Source organism: Aspergillus vadensis (genome assembly GCF_003184925.1).
Source record: "Aspergillus vadensis CBS 113365 unplaced genomic scaffold BO88scaffold_11, whole genome shotgun sequence".
In the NCBI taxonomy this organism is placed as follows: Eukaryota; Fungi; Ascomycota; class Eurotiomycetes; order Eurotiales; family Aspergillaceae; genus Aspergillus; species Aspergillus vadensis.
In genome coordinates, this window is record NW_020292049.1 from 663,293 (window position 1) to 688,914 (window position 25,622).

At 48.8% G+C, this 25,622-nt stretch overlaps 9 protein-coding genes across 9 annotated transcripts; 5 read left to right on the forward strand and 4 right to left on the reverse strand.

Moving 5' to 3' along the window:
• Positions 1-10: 10 nt before the first annotated feature.
• BO88DRAFT_340408 (pirin family protein) lies at positions 11-941 on the reverse strand (the record flags this gene model as incomplete). The annotated part of the gene is made up of 2 exons (XM_025703057.1): positions 11-528; positions 593-941. 2 exons carry the CDS (start codon positions 939-941, stop codon positions 11-13), a joined length of 867 nt encoding a protein of 288 aa, XP_025563039.1.
• A 513-nt stretch (positions 942-1,454) lies between these two features.
• On the reverse strand, positions 1,455-3,200 carry BO88DRAFT_425582 (Zn(II)2Cys6 transcription factor; the record flags this gene model as incomplete). The annotated part of the gene is made up of 2 exons (XM_025708841.1): positions 1,455-3,078; positions 3,136-3,200. 2 exons carry the CDS (start codon positions 3,198-3,200, stop codon positions 1,455-1,457), a joined length of 1,689 nt encoding a protein of 562 aa, XP_025563040.1.
• Positions 3,201-4,850: 1,650 nt separating this feature from the next.
• Positions 4,851-7,090, forward strand: BO88DRAFT_388557 (amidase). The gene is made up of 6 exons (XM_025704874.1): positions 4,851-5,196; positions 5,253-5,375; positions 5,478-5,630; positions 5,691-6,545; positions 6,605-6,671; positions 6,726-7,090. The coding sequence occupies exons 1-6, from the start codon at positions 4,912-4,914 to the stop codon at positions 6,863-6,865; spliced, it is 1,623 nt and encodes a 540-aa protein (XP_025563041.1). The 5' UTR covers positions 4,851-4,911; the 3' UTR covers positions 6,866-7,090.
• A 754-nt stretch (positions 7,091-7,844) lies between these two features.
• BO88DRAFT_462642 (BTB/POZ domain-containing protein) lies at positions 7,845-8,796 on the forward strand (the record flags this gene model as incomplete). Its single annotated transcript, XM_025711226.1, has 1 exon — positions 7,845-8,796. One exon carries the CDS (start codon positions 7,845-7,847, stop codon positions 8,511-8,513), a length of 669 nt encoding a protein of 222 aa, XP_025563042.1. The 3' UTR covers positions 8,514-8,796.
• An 833-nt stretch (positions 8,797-9,629) lies between these two features.
• On the reverse strand, positions 9,630-11,630 carry BO88DRAFT_44962 (putative choline transport protein Ctr). Its single transcript, XM_025710508.1, has 3 exons — positions 10,925-11,630; positions 9,920-10,844; positions 9,630-9,865 (listed from the first exon to the last, which is right to left on the reverse strand). Exons 1-3 carry the CDS (start codon positions 11,416-11,418, stop codon positions 9,731-9,733), a joined length of 1,554 nt encoding a protein of 517 aa, XP_025563043.1. The 5' UTR covers positions 11,419-11,630; the 3' UTR covers positions 9,630-9,730.
• A 5,605-nt stretch (positions 11,631-17,235) lies between these two features.
• BO88DRAFT_388562 (DUF1996 domain-containing protein) lies at positions 17,236-19,352 on the forward strand. Its single transcript, XM_025704875.1, has 3 exons — positions 17,236-17,511; positions 17,570-17,726; positions 17,781-19,352. The coding sequence occupies exons 1-3, from the start codon at positions 17,346-17,348 to the stop codon at positions 19,069-19,071; spliced, it is 1,614 nt and encodes a 537-aa protein (XP_025563044.1). The 5' UTR covers positions 17,236-17,345; the 3' UTR covers positions 19,072-19,352.
• Positions 19,353-19,720: 368 nt separating this feature from the next.
• BO88DRAFT_462644 (uncharacterized protein) lies at positions 19,721-21,054 on the forward strand (the record flags this gene model as incomplete). The annotated part of the gene is made up of 3 exons (XM_025711227.1): positions 19,721-19,977; positions 20,043-20,973; positions 21,016-21,054. 3 exons carry the CDS (start codon positions 19,721-19,723, stop codon positions 21,052-21,054), a joined length of 1,227 nt encoding a protein of 408 aa, XP_025563045.1.
• A 305-nt stretch (positions 21,055-21,359) lies between these two features.
• On the reverse strand, positions 21,360-21,704 carry BO88DRAFT_453693 (uncharacterized protein; the record flags this gene model as incomplete). The annotated part of the gene is made up of 3 exons (XM_025710762.1): positions 21,360-21,395; positions 21,462-21,527; positions 21,618-21,704. 3 exons carry the CDS (start codon positions 21,702-21,704, stop codon positions 21,360-21,362), a joined length of 189 nt encoding a protein of 62 aa, XP_025563046.1.
• A 2,085-nt stretch (positions 21,705-23,789) lies between these two features.
• Positions 23,790-25,472, forward strand: BO88DRAFT_443865 (uncharacterized protein; the record flags this gene model as incomplete). Its single annotated transcript, XM_025710057.1, has 1 exon — positions 23,790-25,472. The coding sequence occupies one exon, from the start codon at positions 23,790-23,792 to the stop codon at positions 25,470-25,472; it is 1,683 nt and encodes a 560-aa protein (XP_025563047.1).
• Positions 25,473-25,622: the final 150 nt, after the last annotated feature.

Genomic DNA, 25,622 nt, shown 5'->3' on the forward strand with positions numbered 1-25,622 from the left:
ATCCCACCATCTAGTCACTATCCAGAACAATAACCTCGGCCTCCGCATCCCCAACACTTTCCACACTCAGCACATCACCCGCATTCACCCCTGTGATAAACGCTCCATCACCCTCGCTCAGAACCGCCTCGTCCCGATGATCCAACCGGATCTGGGCCTTGCCGTTCTTCGTCATGGGCAAATGCACATAGACGTTCCTCTTCTTCTTGCGACTGACCACGTCCTCGCCAGCACCCACGGTCCACTGGAACTTCTGCCCGGGTTCAATGATGCCCGCACCCATCACAAAGTCCGCGTGAATTGGAATCGTATCTGGAATCTTAGGGACGGCGGCCTCCTCATCGGCCGGGGTTGCTTCGGGCCCGGCAGCCAGCGGGGAGAGGATCGGGACGAATGCTTTGCGCTTGGCGGCTTCGTCGAATGTGCGGGTGTGGTATTGGGGCTTGAGGCCATGTTTCCAGGGAAGAGCCCAAATTTGGAGGAAGTGGACGGGTTTGTTGGATTCGTTTTGTTCAGAGTGTGCGATTCCTGGAGTGGGTTGTGTTAGTTCGGTCAGGTCTTAAGGTAGTAGACTTCAATGCAAACAACGTACCTGTTCCACCAGTGGTGAATTGAACGTCGCCACGCTTCATGCGGTAGAATTGCTTGCCCTGGGCGCCTTCCGCACCCTTTTTGATCATGCTGTCGCGGTGCGTGAGCTCGCCGTTGAGGATGTAGCTGAAGATTTCGGCATCGCGGTGGGGGTGGGTCGGGAATCCATTACGGGCGGCTACACGATCCTCATTGAGAACGCGCAGACTGCCAAAGTTGTTGAAGCGGTGGTCATAGTAACTGGCAAAACTGAAGGTGTGGAAGCTCTTAAGCCAGCCGCCGTGTTCGGCGTACCCGCGCTCACTGGAGCGACGGGCGACAATGGAAGCGTGGGCAAGAGGCTTGGACATAACGGAATTGGTGGGAAGAATTGACTTGATGAGGAGCAGTATTAGAGGAATAAAGAATAGGAAGAGGTAGGTTGGTGTTGCAAGTTGCATTCTGAAAAAAGTATTTCGTTGTTGTCTAGATCTCTGATCGACTTTATACTCCTGGCCGGCGATCCGGGATTGGCTCGGGCGGGGCGCGGATGGGTAAGTAAGCATGGGGTAAGACTGACTAAGGGGCCCAACCAGCAAATGCCAGCGCCGTCCATCCCGGTTGCAAATCACTGACTGAGCATTTACAAAGTAGGTAGCTTCCGTTCTGCTGATAGTGGCTGAGCTTCACATTCCAAACGTTCCACCCCGCGCTGCTGGTGCTGAGCACGAGTCAGTCGATCATTCCATTTTCTTTGTTGATGATCGGTAAGATTTTATCACATTGATCGTGATTGGCTAAGATGCCAGTGTGTCATGATGTCATAATCGCTCTGGACGGTCAGCTTCAGAAAGAAAGGGACGGCTCCAGAGTTTGAGATTTGCTTATGGATCCTCCGTCTGGAATTTTCTCTCGTCAACCTTCCAGCTTCTACCCTCCTCGCGCTGCCAGAATGTCACAGTCGCCTCTCCCGTGTTCTCATCGGGCAATTCGACATGAACATCTGAAATGCGGCGCAGAGAAGGCAGGATTGTATCTGGATTACCCGCTTCTGGCAGGCTGAGGAGATCCAAGCTTTTTCCAACTGTAAAGCTTGCCTCGATATTCCACTCTTCATATGCAACTACCTCCTCCGCAATTCTAGCAGTGAGGGCGCCATTCCATATGCCTTCACGGTGAGGTGCCAATCGAAGCAACCCGATCGCGTGTCGTCGTATCTGAGGAATCCGGCACTTGATTGCAGTGTAATATAATGGCTGGATGAAGCCAATGTCCATCGTAAATGCCATCCCCAATGGGCAATTGAGAGATCCACTCGTCGGGAAATCTGGGTATGCGGTTCTGAGGGCTTGACACATGTCGATTGCCTCGCGGATAATAGAAATGAACCTGTCGGTTTGTAAGTCGAACGCCGTTTCGTCGTCCCATGGCGTGCAGGTTGTGGCCATGATCAAGGCCATGGTATGGTGCATCACGAGTAACCTTGTAGCCAATGTACTTTTAATCAAATCTTGAGCTGAAAATTCACCACGTGACGATCTATAAGCATCAAGCCATATTTCCAAGTCCTTTTCCAGGCGCCATTGAGACTCAAGATATTGCTCGTAGCCCCGAGTCGCGACACACATGCCCGTCTCGATGTGACGAGCCAATTCCACCAGACACTGTGCTCTTGCTAAGAGAACATCCAGATATTGTCTTGCTTGTTCGGTTGACTCAAATTTGTACGGTAAATGATGAGGTTGGATGTCATAGTCAAGGTTCGAGTATTTTGTCCCATGTCCAAGCAGAGCATAGTGTACTCCCAGTCTGCTAAAGGCCTCAATAACATCATCCTCATTTGTTTGCGACGAAGTCCTTATCATAATCTTTCCGGTCTTAGAGGTTCCGGAGAGTTTCTGAATCTCCTTCACCAGCTTCAGCCCGTGCTGTAGATGAGCATGACTCGTTCGGTATTGGCCTCGCATCAGTTCGAGAGTAACAAATAGCATGCAAGTAATGAGGGCAACTATCACACTCTGCGGTCGTTGGCTGTGGCGTCTTATTTCAGCATGGAGACAGCCAATAGCTTTATTGTAGTGTTGAAGAGTAAACTTCTCATGCTCGCTTAGCTGGCTCGCCATTGTAGTACCCTTGTCGCTCCTCTGAGCCCTATATCTATGCGTAGAAGCCAATGCCATAACAGCATGTCGCACTGCTGGCTCTTGAGAAAGTGCTTGAACAACTGTCCTGCCCCAGAACTGGGAAGAAAACACTCCTCCGATCTTGGAAATGGCACAGTGGACGAACCATTCCACACATTTCTGTTCAGCACATGCGGCATGCGGAATTGGTACTGGTGCATTGTAACCAGACAGGGGAGACTGGAAGACCCTCGGTACGCCAGGATTACCGCCATGGGTGGCTTTTCTTCCTTCGCTCCAAATTCCATAGCCATCGCAAACGCGGCCGGTTGACACGCACCTCTTGCACGCCGGTCGACCCTCGTCGCATTTGACTCGACGAATCCTGTGTATAGAATAAGCACTATATCAGGTAGCGTAACAAGGCAGCCGCTTGACTCACTTGCATGTCCGACAGCCAGTTTTGACTTTAGGTTTGCTCGCACGGCGCTTCTTCTCGGATTCCATTTCAGCGCTCAGCAACTGGTTCGACTGTTCGCGGATTGCCTTGGTACTTATGAAAAAGCTTGCGCTATGCATGTTAGTCACAGGCTTAGTCGAGGAAAAGTTACAGCGGCAAAAGAAAGCAAGAGTAATCGAGAATGAGATAGGACAAGGAGAATGAGTTGCTGACAGGCTGCCCGCTGCCTTGAGGCCGACCCGCTAACCCTGTCTCTCATTGGTCCGCTCGTAAAATTTCCATTCGGATTGGTCGCTTAAGACCCACTTTTACAGAAGCCCGTGCTCTTGCTCTCCCTCATTTTAGTCGCTTCGTCTTCATCTTCTTTTTCAATTCAACGGTGCAATGCCCAATTAGTCCGGTCGCTCACAGCTGTCATTACTAAAAACTATTGCTACGAAACTAATGCAGGTGAAGTAGCAGCTAATCATCTCTGACAACTCTATTCTGAATGTACCCAGGGGGCTTTGCGGTGACCGACATCCAGTCCAACTCATTGATGCATGCCTGTTCCACAGCATAATGGAGCTGGGTCATTTTCAAATTCTTTGAACCTATTCTTTTAACCTGAGGTCTTTCTCTTCTTACCTCCTAGGTATCTTTGAATTTCTCACGCGGTCAAAGCGGCTGTACTGATGCCCGAGATCCCACGCTCGCCTTGCAGACAGTTTGAACCTCCAGAGCTGAAGCTCTCTGGAATTTCTCCTAGGTCAGAACTCCTTTCAAAACCTGCCATACCATATGTCATCATATGCTATACTATCATCGATCGTGGCAGTAATTGATGATAGCGATTATGCCTATATACTGCCCATGGAGTGAACTGGCCCTGGGAAATCAGACCAGTGGCTGCTCTATATAGCAGTCAATACTCTGGTATACAAGTGCGCTAGGATAAGCTTCTTGACAAGCTTTAGTGGGCCTGAAGCTGGTCAGATATGCTGAGAGTCGAAGGTAGTTCATGCCTACATCATATACCTATCTACGTCTTAACAGTCATTATTTGATGCAAGACTGTCCCATGTATCGACGTCCATGTTTGTCTTGTAATACCTTGGACTTTTGATCTGACAAGGTGTCCATTTCAGAAGTTAGAGTCGCAATGAATGGTCGGATATATCATGTACAAAATGATCGATAGGCCGAGGTTCACCGTGAAAGGAGCTCACATGTCGGTTAGCTGCAAGAACCGGCCTATTGGGTGGATGTCACTACGCTCGAGCAATCATCGGGCTGCATCAATTTTATGGCGTGACGCACCAACTTTACTAGATAATCCTGTCGGGCCATTCAGCTTACACCGCCGGCAATGTTCCTGGTCATAGTGGCTGGCGTAGCCACGGTTAGCCATCCCAAAGTACTGGAACCGGAGCTTGGAACGAATCGGTTGACGGTTTAGTGTGCTTGGAGTAAATGCCAGTAAGAATGCCAGTTGTCTTTGTTAAGGTACTTAATTTCCCAATAAATTGCCTTATCCGCGTCATCCGTTTGCCTAGTGGCTCAGGACAATATTACGCTTATTCTATAGGGTCGGCTGGATGCGACACTTTCATTTAGCTTGCCACGTGGTAGATAAAGTCCCCTGGAAGCGAGCCCAAACTGGCGTGCATTGATCGGTCTTATCTCTTATGTCTGTGGTCTTTATTAAAGCCCTTGCCGCATGCATTTGTCTCTAATCTCCCGTTTCTTTGTACGGAAAGAAGTGGCTGCGTTCTCAAGATGGCTCAGTGGGAAGGTCTGATCGCTGACAAACTAAGGGACCGTGCATCCAAAATCCCTCCTGAATGGGTTCTTCCCGAGACAATTATAAACCAGATTACCCAGGATGCCAACATAAGTGCTTTCGACATCCTTAGACATCATGGTTTGCTGTCAAGGGAAGAGGTGGCTATCACAGAGTCCTATGACGCTCAAAGCCTTCACCAGGATATTATCGAAGGCCGTTTGACCTCACTCCAGGTTTGCAAGGCCTTTTGTAAGAGAGCTGCTATTGCACAACAGTTGGTATCTATGTATAATTCAATCATATCGTGATCGGCTCAGCTAATGCAATTACCCAGACAAACTGCGCGACTGAGATCCTTTTTGCCGAGGCGTTCAAGCGAGCAGAGTTTCTTGATGGATATCTGGCCAAGTATGGAAGGCCTTATGGACCCTTTCACGGTCTTCCTATAAGTTTGAAGGTAAGCCTGCGGTCCCAGTCGCAAATCATCTCACTTGAGTTGGCGATTATTGGAGCCGATGCCCTTAATAGCGCCATTGCCACGAATCTCACCATGCAACAGGACAGCTTTAATATCAAGGGACAGGCTGCAACAATTGGCTTTGTTTCTTTTCTGGGGAAGCCAGTTGCAGCTGAAAATTCGCCCCTAGTTGATATCCTCCTTGCTAACGGCGCCATCTTGTACATCAAGACGAATATTCCACAGACACTGTTGGTACGGAGTTGCCGTTTCTTTTGTCTCGCGGATCTCTGCTGACACTTGGTCTACTTGAAGACCATGGATAGCGTCAACAATATTTTTGGAAGAACATTGAACCCTCATAAGCTTTGCCTCAGTGCAGGTGGGAGTAGTGGGGGTGAAGGTGCTTTGGTGGCCTTCCGAGGTTCCATACTAGGAGTAGGCACAGACGTCGGAGGATCCATTCGTGCACCGAGTCTCTGCAATGGCACATATGGGTTCAAGCCCACAGCTGATCGCATACCTCACGGGGGAGTTGAATTAGGGGACAGGCCGGGGACACCAGGGCTCGTCTCCGCAGTTGGACCACTCGCCAACAGTGCATCAGATCTGACATTCTTCTGTAAGACAATACTCTCGTCAGAACCATGGCGCTATGATTCCACCGCATTTGGGACGGCATGGCGGCACGTTCCCCCAAAGAAGAAGCTAAGCATTGGGGTTTATATGGGGGACGAGCATTTCCCATTATTTCCCCCTGTCAAACGGGCACTTTCCTCCGCACGGGCTGCGCTTGAAAATGCCGGTCATAGTGTCCATCTTGTGGCCAATGCTCCCTCCTTCCAGGATGGTCTAAAGCTGGCGGCACGGTACTTTTTGTTTGATACCAAGCAGACCCTTCTGCAGCACGTTTTGGACGGGAATGAGCAACCAATCAAAGCATTGGAGTATGCCTCTCCAGCTGCTCTAGCTGGATTACAAAATTCTGCACTGACGTTAGATGATGTCTGGGACGCCAATGCTTCCCTTATGGAGTACCGGGAGAAGATGGCTGAAGTTTGGAAACAACATAATCTGGACGTCCTCATTTGCCCGGGTCACTGGTCAACTGCAGGCCCACATGATACATATGGGCCGCCGGTATATACAGTTATTTGGAACTTGTTGAATGTAAGGGAACTCAAACATAAATCTGCTCTGATGCATCGTGCTGATGCAGGATATTTTAGTTTCCCGCGAGCGTTATTCCATATCTGAAGGCTGATAAGTCTCTGGATTCGGAGGTATGCAAGAATTGTAAGTCTTTTCGTTGACCTAGCCATGAGTGTCAGCTACTTATTGCGACTATAGATGATCCTGATGCAGTAGACGGGGCACCTACTGCTATCCAAGTTGTTGGGTGGAGGTTGCAAGACGAGGAAGTCCTGATGGCTACTGAGGTTATTGACAAGGCTCTTCGATCGGACCTACGGTACCGTCCAAGTCTATGACCTGACGAAAGCTTCCTCAATTTGCTACATTTTTGTTCAGTTCGAGAGACAAGAAACATCTTAGTTCACGCGGCTATGTTCGCTACGAGCACATATTCTGCGTGATGGAGAACACAGTCTATGTACAGAAGTGAAAATGTTTTGTTCATGGATGACTGTAGGCAGGGCCATCATTTGGGATATCTGCTTTCGTGGCATTTTCTATATTATCTTATTTACTTCCCGTTAGCTATAGTTTGCATACTAAACAGAAACGAATTACGAATGCTCCCTTACCTATCATACTCAACGTACTCAACGGAGATAACCAGACCTGAGCCAGACGCAGATCAGACCCTGCACGGCAGGCGATCAGTATAGACAACACTAGGAACAGAATCTTGAGAAGGTCACACAAGGACCCATTAGCGCTACGCGAAGCCTGAGGAAGAGGATAAAAGCCGGAACTGATAGGTCCGGTTGTCGGGCAACGCTATAAGCCATCCACTTCAGTATGTAGGAACGGTGAATGACATCACGGATAAGAATGATCCGTTCCGAGATGGAGTGTTAGTTTCACAAGTTTCCTACTATCTATACAAAACTTTCCTCTTTGTTGTTTCTGAGGAACGCGTGGGTGCAGGTGCTGCAGTCAACGTCGTGTTCTGAGGTTGTGGTTGGTGTGCTTGCACGCGAACTGGGCTGATACAACGAACCCATATTCTCTCTGCTCTTCGGCGCGCGAATCTTCAATATTAACAATCATCTACTATCGCTCAAGCGAATAATCACTCTCAAAGGTGCTTCTCATCACGCCGGCTACCTCACAGGTGCTAACGCGTTCCTTAGTGAAAAGTCAATAACCAGTCAAGATGGCTGAAAATAATAAGCAAAACCCGGACACATCTGATGAGGGTTTATATGATTTGTGAGCTACATCATTCTCACAATATACTTGGTTGGTTGTTTCTATTCATTGACTAACGGATCCAATACTAGCATGGTCCCTTTGTGCCCTGGTCCCTATGTTACTATTCAAGTCGGTGACAAAGGGGCCAAGTACAAAGTATCCCGTCCTCTTCTCTGCAGACACTCTGCTTATTTCAGAGCAATGTTCGAAAGCTGTTTCAAAGAGGGCAATGAGCAAGCAGTGACCATGCACAAGATCAGAGGCGTTGTCACTGAGCGTAGCCTCCTCATGCTGCTCCAGTGGCTATACCTCAATCGTATCGAGTTTCCGTCGCAGATTCAAGGAAGATGCATCAATGCGTACATCGAACTGGCTCGATTGGCGGACATGTGGGCTATCACAGGCATGGAACAACTTCTGGCTGATAAGATCAAGGCCATCATTACCAGCTCTATTCCCCGAGTTAACCTATCATGTGTCGGAGGAGAAAACGGAAAGGTTCGTCACCTGACTTCTAGCCATGTCAAGTCGGCCTCGATGTTGTTCAAGGGTCATCCAGTCCGCTCTCTTATCGCTGAGGCTTCGGCTGGTGCCTTCATTCTCATGGAGAATTTCAAGTTCGCCAGAGAGCTTCGTGAAAATTCCAATTATGCTGGTGATCTGCTCGACGAACTGAAGGATTTGATCAAAGGGCAGGTCAAGGATAAGAGAGTCATCACTCCCTACACCCTTCATTATTGGAAGAATTCTAGTGCTTGATTGGGTGGATGATAGCTCTTAGGAAGCACGAGGAGGTTTTATTTGAATATGGCTGGAATGCACTGTCACGGCTTAGCGCGGTCAGCAGGGGTAAGGATATCTGCCTGTTCTATGTGGAAGCTTCTTCGTGTTCCTTTTCTTCTATCCTCTCATTTGTTTTTTCATCCAAGCAGCAACTAGTCCGCTGGAATTTTGACTGATCTGGGAATCTTGTCCTGGTGGAGTCACTCTTTTGTGTATGCAGCTAAGTACGTGCCGCTGTTTCTTAGCTCAGGATAGCGACATGGTGATATTTAGGTAGTCATAGTCACATTAGCGGGCTTAATGAGGCTAATGGAATATTAAATTATGAATTGAATTGAATTGAATTCTCTAAATTCTATAGTGCAATTGGCAAAGCGACTGCAAAGCCGTGATAGACTTCTACAAAGTCACGCACCAGACGTGCCCGACTCGGAGGAGAATTGAACAGGGACATGCTTTCAGGAGGCCTTAGAACACGAGAAATTATGCCGGAGGGTCAGTTTACCCCACTACTTCCAGCACCAAACGAACCATGGATTTGATAGCATAGCTTCGCTATTCTAGGCAGCTGTCAGAAACAATCCCAATATAAAGAAAAGGGGGCTTTGCAGGCTGCTTTTCGGATTCGAAAATGCAAATCGACATACACATAGCAGAAAACAATCGGTGAAATTTTCCTTTTCTTTCAAGCCACAAACACAATAGCGCGCTTGGGCTTCGTAATGGCTTTGGAGGCGTATAGGGCAAAAGTGCGGCCTAGAATGTTCTGAGGAGACGATGTTATGGCCAGGAACGGCCTAGCTATGTTTGCGGGGGTCACATGGAAGGAGAGGTTTTTGCTCCTTCTGTTTTGTACTTCGGATTCTACTTTCCCCTCCGTTGTGGATTTACAGGCTTTTGTCTTCATTGTCCTTGGAATACGTTCCATGGGGCTTCGTTTCACAATGAAACTACGATGTGGAATATCTCGACTATATTTTAAAATTTTTTGAAATTGATCTATACCGACTCTATATCACCGGGGTATCGTCTATATACAGATGCTTCTTTTTTTTCCGTCATGATGAAGATCCCAGTCTCGCTAGGTGTCTTCATGTGGTTTCATAACCCATGATTGTGCCTTTGTTTCGTTTGAAGCACTCATGACATGGGAATAAGGGGAGGTGTAGAGTATTTGATGATCCAGCGTCGCTTTACTCGGCACTTTCTCCTTCCACGCAACTCTGGCTGCCTCGGAACGACTTCCTTCCTCGTGCAAACCAGTCAGCCAGGACAATGAAGACAACGACACCATAAACGGCCGAGACATAGTTCATATCTGCAGCCCGGTTAGTCACTCCATTCATCAATGTTGGACATGAATACTTACTTCCTGTTGTGACTGGCATAGTCGAAGGGAACGAGTACATAACAAGACAGAAGAGAGTCCATGCCAGGGTGACATAGTTCGCAGCAAGACCCCATTTGCCCAGCCAGAATGGGCCGTGCTTGATGTTGTCACGACCAACATACAAAAGGCAGATGACGGGGATAGAGTACGAGATGTACAGAAGCGAGATGCATGCCGTGACCATACTGTTGAAAGCGGTAGAGGATCCCAGGTAGAGCAAGCCGAGAACAGCAACAATGAATGCGCTGGCGTTGTGGGCGTGCAAGGGGACATCCAAAGTCGTATTGACCTTGGAGAGCAGTTGGTGTCCAGGCATACCGCGATCACGAGCGAAAGCCCAGGCAAGACGTGACTGCCAAGTGTGGCAGGCAATCAGGCAACCCATACCCGTCACCACTAGGAGAGTTTCCAGAACAATTGCACCTGCCCTGTTCTTCAGAGCTTGGTAGTACAGTTCCAAGATTGGCACTCCTGTGGCGGTGTTCAAAAGTGCATCAAGGTCGTTGAGACTGAAGAACATCGCGATACAGTAGGTCCAGGAGGTAACGAAACCGATGCCGACGGTGGCCATGATCGCAACGGGAATATTCTTCTCGGGCTGCGGCACCTCTTCGGCAAGATGAGTGGCCGAATCCAAGCAGGCAAAGATCCAGTTCGGGTTAATCAACCCGACAATGAAAGCGATTCCATCCGATTTCCAACCAGTGGAGTTGACGAAATGCCCAAAAACATAGGATCCGCTGGCATGCGGGTTGGCGCAAGCCGGAACAACGATAAGGATGACCAGGAAAGAAAGCAACGAGATGTACAGCGTTGCTTTTGCCACAGCAGGCAGGGTTTTGCCCCAACAGTTGAAAAGGTAGCAGAAGAAGTTGATGAGCTGGTATGCCACTACCGTATGCCAGGCTTTGGGAACACTATGGTTGGAGTCAGCACTACGGACCTAGAGCGGAAGACACTTCCTCTCAGAGAGCAAATATGGGATTTGGAAGCATACAATGACGGGTGGCCAAGTTGCCACATTCCCACAACACCAGATCCAAGACTGAGCGCAACACTGGCACTCGCGAAAATGGCACCAGCATATCCAAACCAGCCGGTAAGATAAGAGAAAAACCGGGCATATTTCCTCGGAGCAAGCTCGTTCGCCCAGAAATATTGCCCACCGGCATTGGGCATGGAGCTAGCCAATTCCGAGAGGGAGGCAGCGACACAAGTCGAGATAAAGGTGATCCAGAGCAAGCCGTAAACGATGAGAACAGTACCTCCAGAGCTGATACCGGTGATCAAGGAAGCCGAGATACCGAACCAAGAGTTTGACATACAGAACGCAATGCCGACCAGTGAGAGGAGGGAGAAATTGCGCTGCAGGTCCTGCGTGTAACCCATCTCAGCCAGCTTGAGCGCATCTGCATCGTCAGATCCAGACGCATTCTCGCCGGTCGAGGCCTGGTTAACGCTCAACTTCTTTTCTATATCGAGACCACTCATTGTTCCAGACAATTATGGTAAGAGTCAGCGTTCAATGACAAACGTTGTGAAAGACGGATTTGGCGCAAAGGGCAATCGAAGGTCGCTAGGCTAGACTGCCGTGGCTGCAGGGTAATCGCGTAGGAGGTCCTCGGGTCTAAATCGCTTAGATCAGGGCCTGTTGCATAAGGGCTTAATTTCTCGGAGACGCTCGGCAATATGTTGCTGTTGGACAGTTTGGCTGCGGTGGCACACGTTTCGTGGGATTCGGATGTCGCAAATGGGTGTCGAAAACCGTTGTTAAAGTCGCAAGGAGGGCAGATCAACTTGTCGCAGGAGGGCTGAGAGGTTGTACCCGACGATACGGCGATACAAGGATACAAAACGCCCGAAGCAATCGGATTTACAGAAGTCAATCTGTGTTTCGCTGGGTGTGCTTTGAGCTATCAACAAAAGCGGATTGGTGTGGAACAGGACAGCCAATGCGGAGGATGATGAAGCACTAGACCTTCGCCGCGAAGCTCGCAGAGAAGGACAGTTGCAAGAGGAGAGGAACAAGAAGGGTAGGAGGAGAGATGGAGGAAGAGAGTGTTCGAAGTTGTTATGAGGGTTGAGCCAAATTGGGATGCGTGAGAGTATTTAAGATCTAAGAAGATCTTTTTCTTTTTCTCTTTTTCGCTCTTTTCCCCCTCCTTCATCTTCGAATCAAGCCTCCTTCGGCGTACCCACCAGTCTTACGACGGAAGGGTTCCCCATATCCTGTTTGCTTCTGTTCGATGACGCTCCCCCATCTTCTGCCACTCCAGCAGTGATACTAACCATAACGGACATAGTTATGCAGACGCAGCCAAATCTCGTGGTTCCGATTCGTGTTTCGACCGCCTCATATCGTCATTAGAGGGTCTGTCCGGCCGGGAAATTAAGGTAGAGCGCTCAACAACCAACACATTGAGACCTCTAGTCAATTAGTGGCCCTTTTCTTACCAAAAGGCTCCTGTGGTACTGGTGCTGCCGTTGGTGGAACTGCGCTTGAGGTTCGGTGCCGCAGACCATCGAGGGCTTTCGTTGGCTACTCGCCGCTGCAGGGAGTGGCGGGCCCCCCACTTGGTGCCGTTGGTGGGCTTGGGTTCCGACAGCAGATTTTTACCAGACTGACTTCCTCTGGACACAGGACACTTCTACGAATCGCACGTTTCTGTGCCTGTGTGCCGGTGGAAAGGCAGCTCCGCTTACGGAGCTTCGTATCCTTTCTTTTCATCTCCTAGTATTATCGCACTCGTCATACCGCCCGCAGGGATGAGCGTGTGCAGAAACCGCGCACCATTTAGGCCAGTCGGAGTTATTACCCCTTGGGCCCTTAGCAGTCTGCCAGGACCGGGCCGAGCTTAAGGAAAAGTTTCTCAATAACCATCACCAAATCCTCTGGAGACGAAAACCCCTTCTGGCAATCACATCCTGAACTTTCTTTATCGTGACATCAACCCCAATTTGCCAAGTAGCAAAGGTCAAGAAAAACCTGGGGTTATTGAGTATAATTCTACATCACCATACACTGAGGCAAAGAATGAATCGGATCGGAATCCTCCGGTCTTCTCGTTGGGGCTGTATCCGAACTTTCTCCAGCGGACCAGCTTCGACAGTCTTTCGCTACTAATACTGTCTGGGTTAGCTCGATTGGCTCGCACCCGGAGCCACGCAGTGGATCTCTATTCCAATCTGAGCCTCTCATTCGCAAGCAGTGGTCGTCTAAGAGCACGAGAGGAGAAACATTTGACTAAGAGAATTCACCGGCCGACCTTTGTGAATCGAGGCATTTTCTTGGTACTCTTCTCGGTCGAATAGGAACGGCAAGTTGGCCGCTACCTAGTGTACCTAAAGTGCCCGATTGAAGGACGCTAGATTAGTATCAAACCCGGGCGACCCGACACGTCGTATGGCGTACGGAGTAATCAGTAATCCCTCCTTCAGAGACTCTGCTTCTTCCTGTGCAGTTGGTTGCACTGCAAATATATATGCTAGAAATAAGAAGTTCTAACTGGTGACCGATGTGATGACTTAACGTGGGAGCAGATGCATGCACGACATCAGGGACCTCAGCCACGGAATCCTCCCGCAGCTAAAGCTGCCTGGGACACACCTATCGTTAAGTTTCCTTCTTAGGGCCAGCAATCGTTGCCTCTCCGAGCAGACTAGGCCATTAAGTTTCCGGTGCCCGTTTTACAATAATGCCTGACCCGACGATCGTTACCCTGCACCCTAAGCATCTGACTTCACAAAACGATGAACAGCCACTTAGTTGAAACATTAACTAAGCGGCATGTTAGAAAAGTTTTTATGCACCATTCCGATCTTCCGAGACGTCCATCCAACACATGATGCCTGTGTACGCCGCACAGCGGCAGAATACGTTCTGTCCAAGACAGTCATAAACTACTATTGTCGTAAGACTCGTAACATTCATCCAAGCCAATCGACTTAGCCGGTCATCAGCCGGTGCCTCATCTGTATCCGCCACGAAGCTGGGGCCGTAGGATTCCTTTCCCGTCTGGGGGATAGCGCCTAGATAAGATTGCTTTGGACGCACGACTCTTTACCGCATTGAGTAAGTCTTCATTCTCCCTCCATCGATCTTACTTTATAGCTGCGCCTGTTTTTCAAATAGGCTTCACCACCGAAAATAATGGATACTTTTACTGTTTTAGGGGAAGGTTTGCCGGATCGTCTAGTACAAAGTAGTCCATAGTAGTGGGCAGCGGCGAGTGATCGATAAAAGTCGCTGATATAGGTTTCTACTCAGTATTCAGTTAGACAACGGAGTACTTCCCTCTGCACTGTCAGGGTAATCGGCCCACTCGCACTCGACGGTGACATTTTGGGACGCTTTTACGGATGGATACTGTTTGTTGAGCTAGGGACGTTGATCCGTTGACATGCCCACAGTACTGTCGCATCAAATAGAAATGAATACGCGTCCTCTCAGCCGTCGCTAAGCACTTAGTATCTAGTATTCAGGTGTTGAGATTGATTCGAGCCGTTGGAATAAATTAATGATGGACCGTTCACTCACCATCCAGACTTCCCTTCGGCTGAGGGTCCTTTCGCTCGGTCGCTTTAGTGCATGAGCAGATTATCCTAGCAGGTTAGGCTTGAAAGCTCTTACTTTATAGCTGATTAGTGTAGTAATTGTGAATTGGGGTCCGTTTCAACGGTCAAGCTTGTGTTGTACTAACTCCATAGTAGATAGTAGTACTCTAGGTGGGAAATCATCGATAACACGCCGATACGTATTACTATATAGTGTAGGCTTACGTACGGAGAATTCATGTTATTATCAATATAATTTATCGGGTTGCAATATGTCGCACAAGATCTAGTTGAAGGTGATAGATATATTGTGTTGAAGTTGTACGACGATGATACTGTAACGGTCGCCCGCAAGGATTTACCAGGCAACTTTGAAGGTAGTAAGTAGCTGGAGAATCAAATAATATTGGGCAGGGTCGACGGAGTGTGGTATTATATTGTAAATATGAGAATTTCAATTCTTAGTATTCGTGATAGCCTTTTTTCTTAAGATGATTAGTTGTTCAAAAGAATAGTGTTGATCGGTAGGGTTTATCATCGTTGTATTAGTACCGTTAGCATAGGGGATGGCAAATGTAAATATATGTTGCCGCTTCGGTCGGGGTTGTCCTTGGAGGTTCATTTATTTCTATTTCTCCCGGCGATGATTTATCTCGGTCGGATAAGGATAAAAGATTTTGAAACTCGTTTGCTTAGGTTCCTTTTACTATTCTTTTCATATCTATATGTATACCTTGGCTATGGATAATCCCTGTCCTTCATCCTTTCAATACGATGTGATTGCTGTCAAACAGAGAAAGCTGTTTCATCTTCCAAATGTCGCGCGCGTACAGAGAATTATTCCAGCGACAAAACCAACCCAGTTAAACTCACATATGACACTCTGGGCTAGCTAGCTAATCTACAATCCGTAGTATACTTGATTTCACGATAAGCTCAAAGTAGAGATGCGTCCGGATCTCCCATCTGCAAGCTGCAAGCTGCACTGCAGCCTGCGACCGACGGAACAGCAGCACGCTAGGCCCCAGCCAACCTCCCTAGGGCCTAGTGGCTTGTTTAGCCAGGAACACCCGGTGGTTTGGTCCCTTGTTTCCCCTGGCTTTCCCTGTTGCAGGTTGCTGACCGGGCGCTTTTCCCTCCACAGTCTGACCAAATAAACTGTTTCATGTTCCTTCACACCAACTTGTTAGATCGCTGATCTGCATCTTCTATAGGATAAGCCGATTAATTATGGCACTCCTGAGCATGCCCCAACCACACCCGACGAACTGCTCCCACCACTCGGACCAGCGAACCAGAAGTAGGAGTGCAGGGCTGCTCGGCCACTCATCGAGGCGCACTGCCCCCCTTGGCTGCTCCTGGGGGGAAATTGAAGTCGTTCGCTTATATTTAGCAGCGCTCGCTTGCCAGGCAGGATGCTGGAGCACTCGATTGCATCGGGTTATGGATAATGCTTCGCTTCTCCGCGAATGTCCCTTTATTGTGGATGGGATAAGAAAATAGAAACTACTCTAATCGACGCAACATGAGTTCATCTTGCAGGTCCTGCACCCGATCGGCGCGATGATGCATGATCAGCGACAGCAGATAGGATTGTGCAACACCCCTCGAGAGCTTGGTACACAGGCAGGAGAAGTATTGAGCGGAGTGGGCCCTTCAATATCCCTAATTATACAGAGTTTAGGTCTGTCGACTCACTAGATCTCCCAACAACCAACCAAAAGACATTATCGATCATCCCTCTTAAATTCTTTCCCTGAGAGCCATATTATCTGCTGGAATCTATGTTTAGCAGACGAAGAGTGTAACACTCTGAGCGAAAAATGGGACCATGGCCATTGTCTTACCCTGGTTTGTGACTGCGCTCAGCTTACATTGCTAGTAGCTTGCCGGGATGGCCAACTTTCCTGATCGGCGGACGGTTCCTTTATAATGTATCTATTACCCCTCCTGCTCTTGAGCAGTCCTTGGCTTGCCCTGCTCTTTATTTTTGCCACTCTCCTTTATCACGATCTTTCTTGTCTTTGTGCCCTACGGACGCCTTTTGACGTCCTTCCGCTCTTTAAAAGTTGTTTACGCTCGAACATTTCGCAAGGCTTGCCATTCTTTTGTATAAGTTCTAGTCGATTCCTTCGTTCTTACTATTTGAGACGAGTTCTGGTTGATTCCAGCTGATTGTTCGTGGCAAAGACATGAGTAATGCAACTGAGTACTGAACAGAGACCCTAGATTCCTGGTATCAGTCCCATTCCAAGGAATCAACAAGACAAGTATTGATCGGCGAACGTCACCCTTGTTTATCCTAGGGAAGAGAATGTAAGTTGTTACTCTTCCTTCTTTTCTCTCCCCATAAGGAGCTTGCTTGGTGGATTTATTCTGCATCAGCCTTCGCCTTAAGTTGCATCCACGCGAAGGCTGGTGGCGAGTGAAGAGAGCAGCCACTGGACTTGGTATGCAAGGGATCCCCTTGCCTTCAGTCTGCCATCTACTTGAGCCCCGATCTTACAGATTGGGCGGCCGAGCGCGCTATAACAGTTTGGTGTCCGTTCCAGAGTTTGTCGGAACTATTCCAGATTGCTTTGTCATTGTTGTTGTTATTCCTGTTCTTATACTATGGCTGCCACCCGCGTTGGCACTTGCTTTCCCTATACCAAGTAGTATTGACGGTTCCATCGCAGTGACTTTTCTTCCTTTCGACTTTTTCATTCTTTGCTGGTCACTCCTTACTACATTTGATGGCTTGAAGCTTTGACTTATACTTTCGGCGACGCGTGTAGTCGATAAATTCGCTCATTAAACCTTACGCTCGCTACCGCGCGTTTATTCATCTCTCTCTCGCTCATTTGAAATACCTACTATCAACCATGCGACGAAACGTCGCCCTTGTGGCCTATCTGGTCGCGCTTTCTAGCGTTGCTGACGCCTTTTGGCGTCTCCCTTGTCGTGGACGAAGTGGTGTGGCTCGAATTGATCCCATAATGGCCCCCGGGAAACCATCAGACCACGTCCATGTGGTTCACGGATCAGGAGGTTCGTCCGGCTTCAGTGTGTCTGCATAATATTGCCCCCGCTAAATTTGGCTTAATAGGTTTCTCTATGACATCGGGCGAGACAGCCCTGAACAATGCGGATTGTACCTCATGCGGGGTGAAGCAGGACAAGTCGGCTTACTGGGCCCCCGCGCTATACTTCATGCATGAGAATGGCGATGCTGAGCTTGTCAACGAAGTGGGCGGGATGCTTGCGTGAGTGACGAAGCTAATGTCCAGCGCAGTTATATGCTAACTGACTGTCACAAGTTACTACTTCCTCAACGGACAGAATGTGACGGCATTCCCTGAGAACTTTCGTATGATTGCCGGCGACCCGTTTCTGCGTAACTTCCCTTGGCCAGTCCCCGATCCTCCAAAGTCCGAGTGGTCTGGCAATCAATCATCACAGGACGCTCTTCGCCAGAAAGCCCTGGGTTTCAACTGCCTGGACTATAGCAAAACTCCCGAGCCGTCGCTGGGCCGCCACTTCCTGCCAAATAAGACCTTCATGGATGAGCACTGTACTGATGGTGTCCGATTTGAATTGATGTTTCCGTCATGCTGGAATGGCAAGGATGTTGACTCCAAGGATCACAGGTCGCACATGGCCTACCCATCCCTGGTCATGGACGGGGATTGTCCGGATGGCTTCGAGACCCGCCTTGTGTCGCTCTTCTATGAGACTATCTGGGACACATATGCGTTTAAAGACAAGCAGGGCACTTTTGTTCTTGCAAACGGCGACCCAACTGGATACGGCTATCATGGAGACTTTATCTACGGCTGGGATGATGGGGTTCTTCAACAGGCAGTGAATAACTGCACCAACCTGTCTGGTCGGGTGGAAGACTGTTCTATATTCCATCTTCAGACAGATGCCGAGCAGGCGCAGTGCAACTTCACGATGCCAGAAGAACTAAAAAGCGAGAACGTGTACCTTCACAAGGGTGGCTTGCCGAATAATATTGCCATCCAGTATGGGCCTGCGTATGCAAGCCCAGTCCGGTATACCAACACTGGCCATCATACTTCGGCAATATTGCCCGAGCCAAGCATTGCCATTGGTGCTTCTCTCGATGGGGCTACTGTTGATCTTGGGAACATCCACATTGGCGTAATACTGGGTGCCCCGTCTACTACTTCTACTTCAACTACCCACTCGACTTCAACTCTCCCATCCACGACACAGTCTTCGACCTCGACCACTTCAGCAGCTTCAGCGGCTTCAGCCTACTTTCTCCAAACGACCACTTCAACTACACCCACCACCACCTGGACACCTACTCCCACTACTGCTTATGTTGAAGGCGTTGTCACACAGAAGATTGTGTACGTTGAGCAGGAGATCCTTATTCTCACGGATGAAAACGGAGCACCTGTCACCACAGAAACAGGTGGATTGGAGACAGTCTCCACTTCTACATCCACGGTGAACAAGATTGTATCAACAGTCGTGACCACGCCAACTGAGGCTCCTGCCAAGCGTGATGAGCATAATCATAGCCATTCCCGGCATGTCCATCGGCGTCATCGCCACGGACATGCCCATCGAAGATGATCCATCTTACTCTCTGAAAGCGACTGGCGCGTACGATGAAATGCCTATGGCATAAGCCCCCAAGCAAAAATCGGCCCTTGGTCCGGTCTAGCCTGAACTGGGAAATTTCGAGCTGGTTCCCTTGACTTCGTTTCTCTGGATGCAGTTTCATTGTTTCGGTTCTCCATGTATGAATGTCTATAACATGTACATAATTATTGTTTGTTCCCCCTTGTCTGGAACAGGTGAAAATCGGGCTACTATCTTGCTGTTCTCTTGATGAGAGCTGTGATATGTCTTGTCAGATATGGTGTCAAATATTATGTGGATGAATATGTTCTGTCTATTGCAGTATGCTGCTTTATCCCCAATTAGCCCTATATCTCGAATCACCGACATTACACATCTTTCAGTAGTAATCGAGTGGGGTGGCAGTTTGGTCTGGATCTGTCAGTGAATTTGCCTCTAGCCTACTAAGTTAACACTCAGATCTGAAGGCTAACACTCAGTATGCCTGACCTTTATCTATCTCTGTTCCGCTTAACCACCCATTTCATTACCAATACCTTGCTCTCTCCGATCCAACAATACTCCATCTCCTATGCACAAAGCCTGCCTCACGTATATCTCACAGATCCCCACGTCAACTCAAAAGCCACGCTTCACCGACATGCCACTTAGAATCACATCCAGCCACAAAGCCGTCTACGTGCCGTCATCCGACACAGCACCCGACTCATCCGACCTGTCCGAGCTATCCGAAGATGACGATCTCGGCCCAGACGACTCTGAAGAAGATGACACCCTCTTCGACCATACCGGCTACGAGATCGGACCCGCAATAGCGACCAGACAGTTAAGTATACACCATTACAACGTGAAGGAATGGGATACTCGAGACGCGTACCGGGAACTGTACAAATATTGGTATTTAAGTTGTGCTATCATCCACCTCATTTCCAGCCCTACTTACCTATCTCCCCTCCCTCCAGGAAACAAACAATCATCAAATCCTTCGCCATAGAAGATACCTTCCACCATGACGACTCCGAAACCCACAACAATATCACAGTCAAGGCCCTAATCCCAACATGGCCCGGATATATGGGGTTTATTCGGTATAGCAAAACAACAGGAACAATCACGTTTATTAATGCCGATGCATACCTCCTACAATCCACAAATACCCCAGAAGACAACAATAACAACAACGACGCCCTCTTCCAATTCCAAAATGACCGACTCAAAGCCGTAGCGCACGTCCTACTCCTCTCGGGATTCAACATCCAAATAACCTCCCGAAACCACATCTGGACATTCAACCTACCCCTCTCTCCAGTTCCCTCCCCCTCCCCTAACAAAAACAACCCACGAGTATCATGTACCGTGAACACCCTAGCCTACACCTACACCCACACCCACTTCCCCAACAACAACCTCACCATAACCATAACCACCACCTCCCAATCCCTCCAACCACAAACCTTCCGCACCTGGCTGCACACATCCCTGCACCTCACCCTCCCATCCCAAAATAAAAATACAATCCCCACCCCCCACGGCACCATCCTCCTCGACCCCACCCACTCCGGAACCCTCTACCTGAACGGGATCCTCCTCCCGGAGTCCAGCTTCCCCAGGGCACAATACAAATACGGATATGATTTCCAGTACGGGATATCTACTACGAGTGGGAGAAGGTTAGCGAGTCCGCTGCATGAACTCGATCTGGTTTGTTGTATCTGGGATGCGGCGATTTGCGAGAAGTCGGTGTATGCGGTGCCGAGGTTTGTGGATATGGTTTTGGGGAGGCCGTGGGTGGTTGATATTATGGGGCTGGATGATGGTGGTGGGATGGGTGATGAGGCGGTTGAGGCGGTGTGGTGGGCGATTGTGGTGAGGGGGTATTATTGTTGTGAAGAGGTAAGTTCGTTTTTTTTAGGGGTTGTTTTGATTATATGGTAGGGGCAGGTTGCTGATGGTATAGTACTGCAAGGCTGGTGAGATTAGGAGGGTGCTGGGGAAGGAGTCGGTTAAGGTTCCGGTGGGTTTGTGGGGTGCGTTTCGGAGGTTGGGGTTCGTAGGGGGGGTTTTGGAGAGGGATGGGAGGGAGGAGGGGGGTGGGAGGTGAGATGTGGTGGTTTGGTTATTCTTGGAGGGAGGGATTGACGTCTGTGATGCGTTGTATGAGTAGGTTGTTGTTGTATTGATTTAAGTCAATTGAGTATTATTCAATCCATTATAGCAATATGTACATCCACCTATGGCTGGGTGGTAGTCACCCCGGTTCAAACAACCCAACAGCTAATTTACTGGCAAGTTCCAGTGCTGGCGTTCTCCTCTTGCTATTACACGCATTCATTCCGTTAGCTTTATATGTACCATTGAAGTAGAGATAGAAGGATACTCACAACGCAGAGTCCACTCTGACAGTTGCCCATGCTTCCATCCTTGTTGCAGGTTGCGCCGGAGGGGAGCTTTAGATTTCTTGTCAGTACTCATGGTCATAGCATGTAGTATGGGATAAAGCTAAGTCCCAAGGCACATGAGACATAGGGGGTACATACAGTAGCAGTGTTGCTCGCGGAGTTCGCGGCGGGAGAGGCAAGAGCAAGGCCGAGGAAGGCGAGAGTAGCGAAGATGGAGAACTTCATTTTGGCAGATTTGTTCCTTGTAGTTTGGTTTGTTTAGAGAAGAATTTTTGTGAGTAGAGTGGTTGGAGGATGGAATTGATGAGTGTGATGGATGGGACAAGAAGTAGGCTGGTAGGGGCATTTATATGCTTCTCTGATGCGCGATTCACGTGAAGCGGATAAGAGTATAATCATATCCTGGCCCAGACCAGACCACAATATCCGGAGTCGGTAGGAAAGTAGGTGACAAGATAGCTACGCGCGTGCTGAGGGTGCTGAGGGTGGAGGAGAAAGGGCAATGGTTCTGGAACTATTGGGGAGTGATCTGCAGAGGATCAAGTGGAGATCATCAGTCAGGGGTGGCTTTCTGTCAGAAGTTAGAATTGTAACCAACCATGTTCAACGGCTCTTGCTCGAGCATGAGTGGGGGATAAGACTTTGCTTATTAAAGAGGAAGCATCACGGTGTGTGGTGTAGAAGTATGTACTTGAACCTCATAGGTAGCAGTTGAGGGTTTGCGGGAGCCGTCTGGTACCAGTTGTTATGGGTAAATTCTGTCCAATTCGATGCTGCGACTTACTAAGTTTCTATTCAGGGAAACACTTCCTCAGCACCAGATTACTCCGGAGTAGTGAGCCACTTGATGTCTTCCAGCACGATGTTCCCTCTCATCTGGCAATGATCTCCCTTGGCATACATAATCTCTCACGTTGGCTCCACAACCCACTATCCCTAGCGGTCGGATGGGTCAATAGACCAATATCCATGGTCAAATAATTATCCGGGTCATTATTTGGTGTGTAAACTCAATCATATGCTTCTCGGCTAGGGATAACAGTATGACGAGGTGGAGAAGTATTTGATCGATCGCTCCTGTGACTGCGTGGCTGGAATATTCCATGGATGGCCACTAATATAGCGCATGTATCCGCCTTGCTCCGATAGGCATAAGACTAATGAAAGTCATAGACTGCTGCATCAAGCTTGTGCAACAGACCCTAGGCAAATGGGTTGTCTGTCGAGCTGCGTGGCAAGATGGCTTCTAGTTGCAGTCTCGTTATGCTGGGCTCTCCCTTTTCGATGCAGCGTGTCCGCTTCTCGGAAGTCCAGTATGCTCGGCACGCCTCGGCAGATGTACTACTGTGCCCTTGCCTTCCATGTCTAACTCCAAGAGTGAGGCGGATGTCAGGGAGTAATGATCGACATTTATTGTCACTGCCAGTTCGTCATCGTACAGGCTCGAGCTGTCACATCCTGGTCGCTCTCCATGGCCTAGGATCCCTGTGATTCTGTAGGCTTCCGATTCTCGATAGCAAACATGTGCGACAGATAGCATTACCCTTGCTGTTCCTGCAGGTAAGGCTGTCCAAAATGCCACCTGTTTTGTAAAGTTGCGCAACTGTAGTCATTAGCCGCCGTTTCATAAAGAGAGCAGATAGATTCCGAACTGGACTGGTCTTGAAGATAAGATGGTATATTACACGTTGACATTCGCATTACTGAAAGCCATTGAATATAGCCATTAGAATAACCATCAATTGTTATATGGGCTGTTGGCGTTAGATAGTGTGAAACTCTGATTATTAGCCTCTCGGATGTTTTTTAAATCACTAGCCAAAGTGACTGCCTGTAGCAATTACCAAGGCTTCCGCTTCTTTCGGTCTGCAACAAACCTGTCGCAGACAATGCGAGGTCAATCCCATCAAACACCATTACTGGTCAGAAATATAAGGTTGCCTGTGTGTAATGCCAGGATGCTAGATGGTATTCGGGTGTTGGCCGCGTCTGTCATACTATCATCGCGACTCTTCGTATCAGCATGCGGCAACTGGAGATGGAGCGCTCATAGAACAAGAGATACTCATTTAGAGGTATAGCCAGCTATCATTGGATCTCTACTACTAGTTGTGGTGTAATAATAGAGCGTTCAGGGAAGATTTCCAGGTCGTGAAATGATGTGCTACGTTGAAGCCAGAGCGGGCATGTCGGGTACCTGCCTTTCCGAACGCCGATGCTGGAGGGCTGCACCTTCCGCTTTCTCTCTCGATAACAGCAACATCCATCCATTTCACCGCCACTACCTTTCCATTCATCCCATGTGCCATCATGTCCTCGGCTATGGATCGCTCTAGTCGACCACCCTTTGGGAGTATACGTCGAAGGACGAAAAAGGCGTGTGAAACCTGCAAGCTGCGTAAGCGGAAATGTGACGGCCATGAGCCATGCTCATTCTGCCTCAGATACGAATATGACTGCTCATACGAGGCACAGCCACGAAAGAAGCCATCAAAGCCAAGCATTGCAAGAGCCCCGAACAAATCACGCGAAAGGACTTCCTCTCCGGCACTCGTGGCAAGGCCTGATGTCAATCAACAGCAGATGGAGGCGAACTCCGGCACAGCATTCCCACACTTCTTGGGCAAGAGCTTGAACCCGCAGAACCCCCCAAAAGTGCACGGCTTTAGCTGGAACCTAGGCCTTCGACATGAGCCAATACAACACTTTGCTAATATCACGAGCCTAGTCTCTAAAGATGAAATGAGTGTTCTAGTTGGCCACTATATCGAACGGATACACCCCGTGTATGCTATTCTCAATCTTGACGTGTTAGAGAAGAAGGTCGCCCTGCGCTGGGATGATTTGATCACCTTCGACAGCTATGATCCGGTTCTTTACGGTGTTGCAGCCTTGGGCTCACTCTACTCAGGCGATAAAGGACACAGAAACGAAGAAGCACTGGTCCACTGTGCAAAGGAAATCCTGGAAGCACCCTGCACTATGAACAAACCACTTATACACCATGCTACTGCATGGGTCTTACGGACCCTCTACCTCCGAAGCACTAGCTGTCCTCATACCTCATGGATGGCCAGCTGCTCTGCAATGCACATCATCGAAGCAGCAGGGGCGCATCAGGATCCAGGAATGGTCTCCCTGGTATATTCCGATACGGCAGATGCTGGTGTCGATGAAGAGAGTCAACGAAGGCTATTCTGGGCTGCGACGGTTTTAAATACGTGGATCTCCTATGAATATGGCAGATCTCGCGTCATCCTACGAGGAATTTCGTGCAAGCCACCTGTGCCGCGAGCGGGAGATTTGACCGCGGAACTGGTCTCATTATTCCGGATTTCCGAACAGCTGGATCCCGATCAGAAAAATAGACCTCCAGACCTTGAAGATGTTTTATATCGCGTCGAAGGTCTAACCCTTACCCACGATGCCTTAGTCTTGTCTCAAGCTAATCTAGCACTTACGATATACCGCCGTCTCCGGGTGGCTGCTTCCAGCATTTCTAACGATGTCATAAACTGCATCATCCGGCTAGGTAGTGAAGGGACCGCTGCTGCGGTTCGTATGTCTGAAAAGCGTTCTCCCTGGTGGCATGTTGCCAACGTTCCTTTCCAGTTTCTCTGCATTTTGCTCGCAATAGATTCTAAAGAGTCATTGTCACACGTGGGCCACGCCATGCGCTCATTCAAGACTGTCGGGGTTCACTTTAGTACGCCTACTGTCCATGTCGCCATAGAGACCGTTGATTCTTTGATCAGGTTATTACAGAGGAAGAAAGAGCGGGAAATCACTCTCCTGAAGGATAGCACCCAGGATCAGGAGTCAGGGCTATTTGAACGGAATATATCATTTACGGAAGAGTGCCGTTCACCATGGCAAGGGGTCTTGATCGATGAAAGTAATGCGGAAAATTTTGACTGGGATTGGAACGCTTTTTTCGATGCCGAAATATCACTTTTTGACGACAGGGGACATGGTGGGCAATTCCGGTATTGATGAAGGTTATTGTGGCCGTGGCGCCCAGGATATAACCACCATATTTCCGCTTTCATGGTAGATTTATTACTATCCGGACATTACTATCATGCGTTGTTCTGGTAACCGCATGCAAATAATCTGCTTCAAAGTCTATCGCTACTTTGCGAA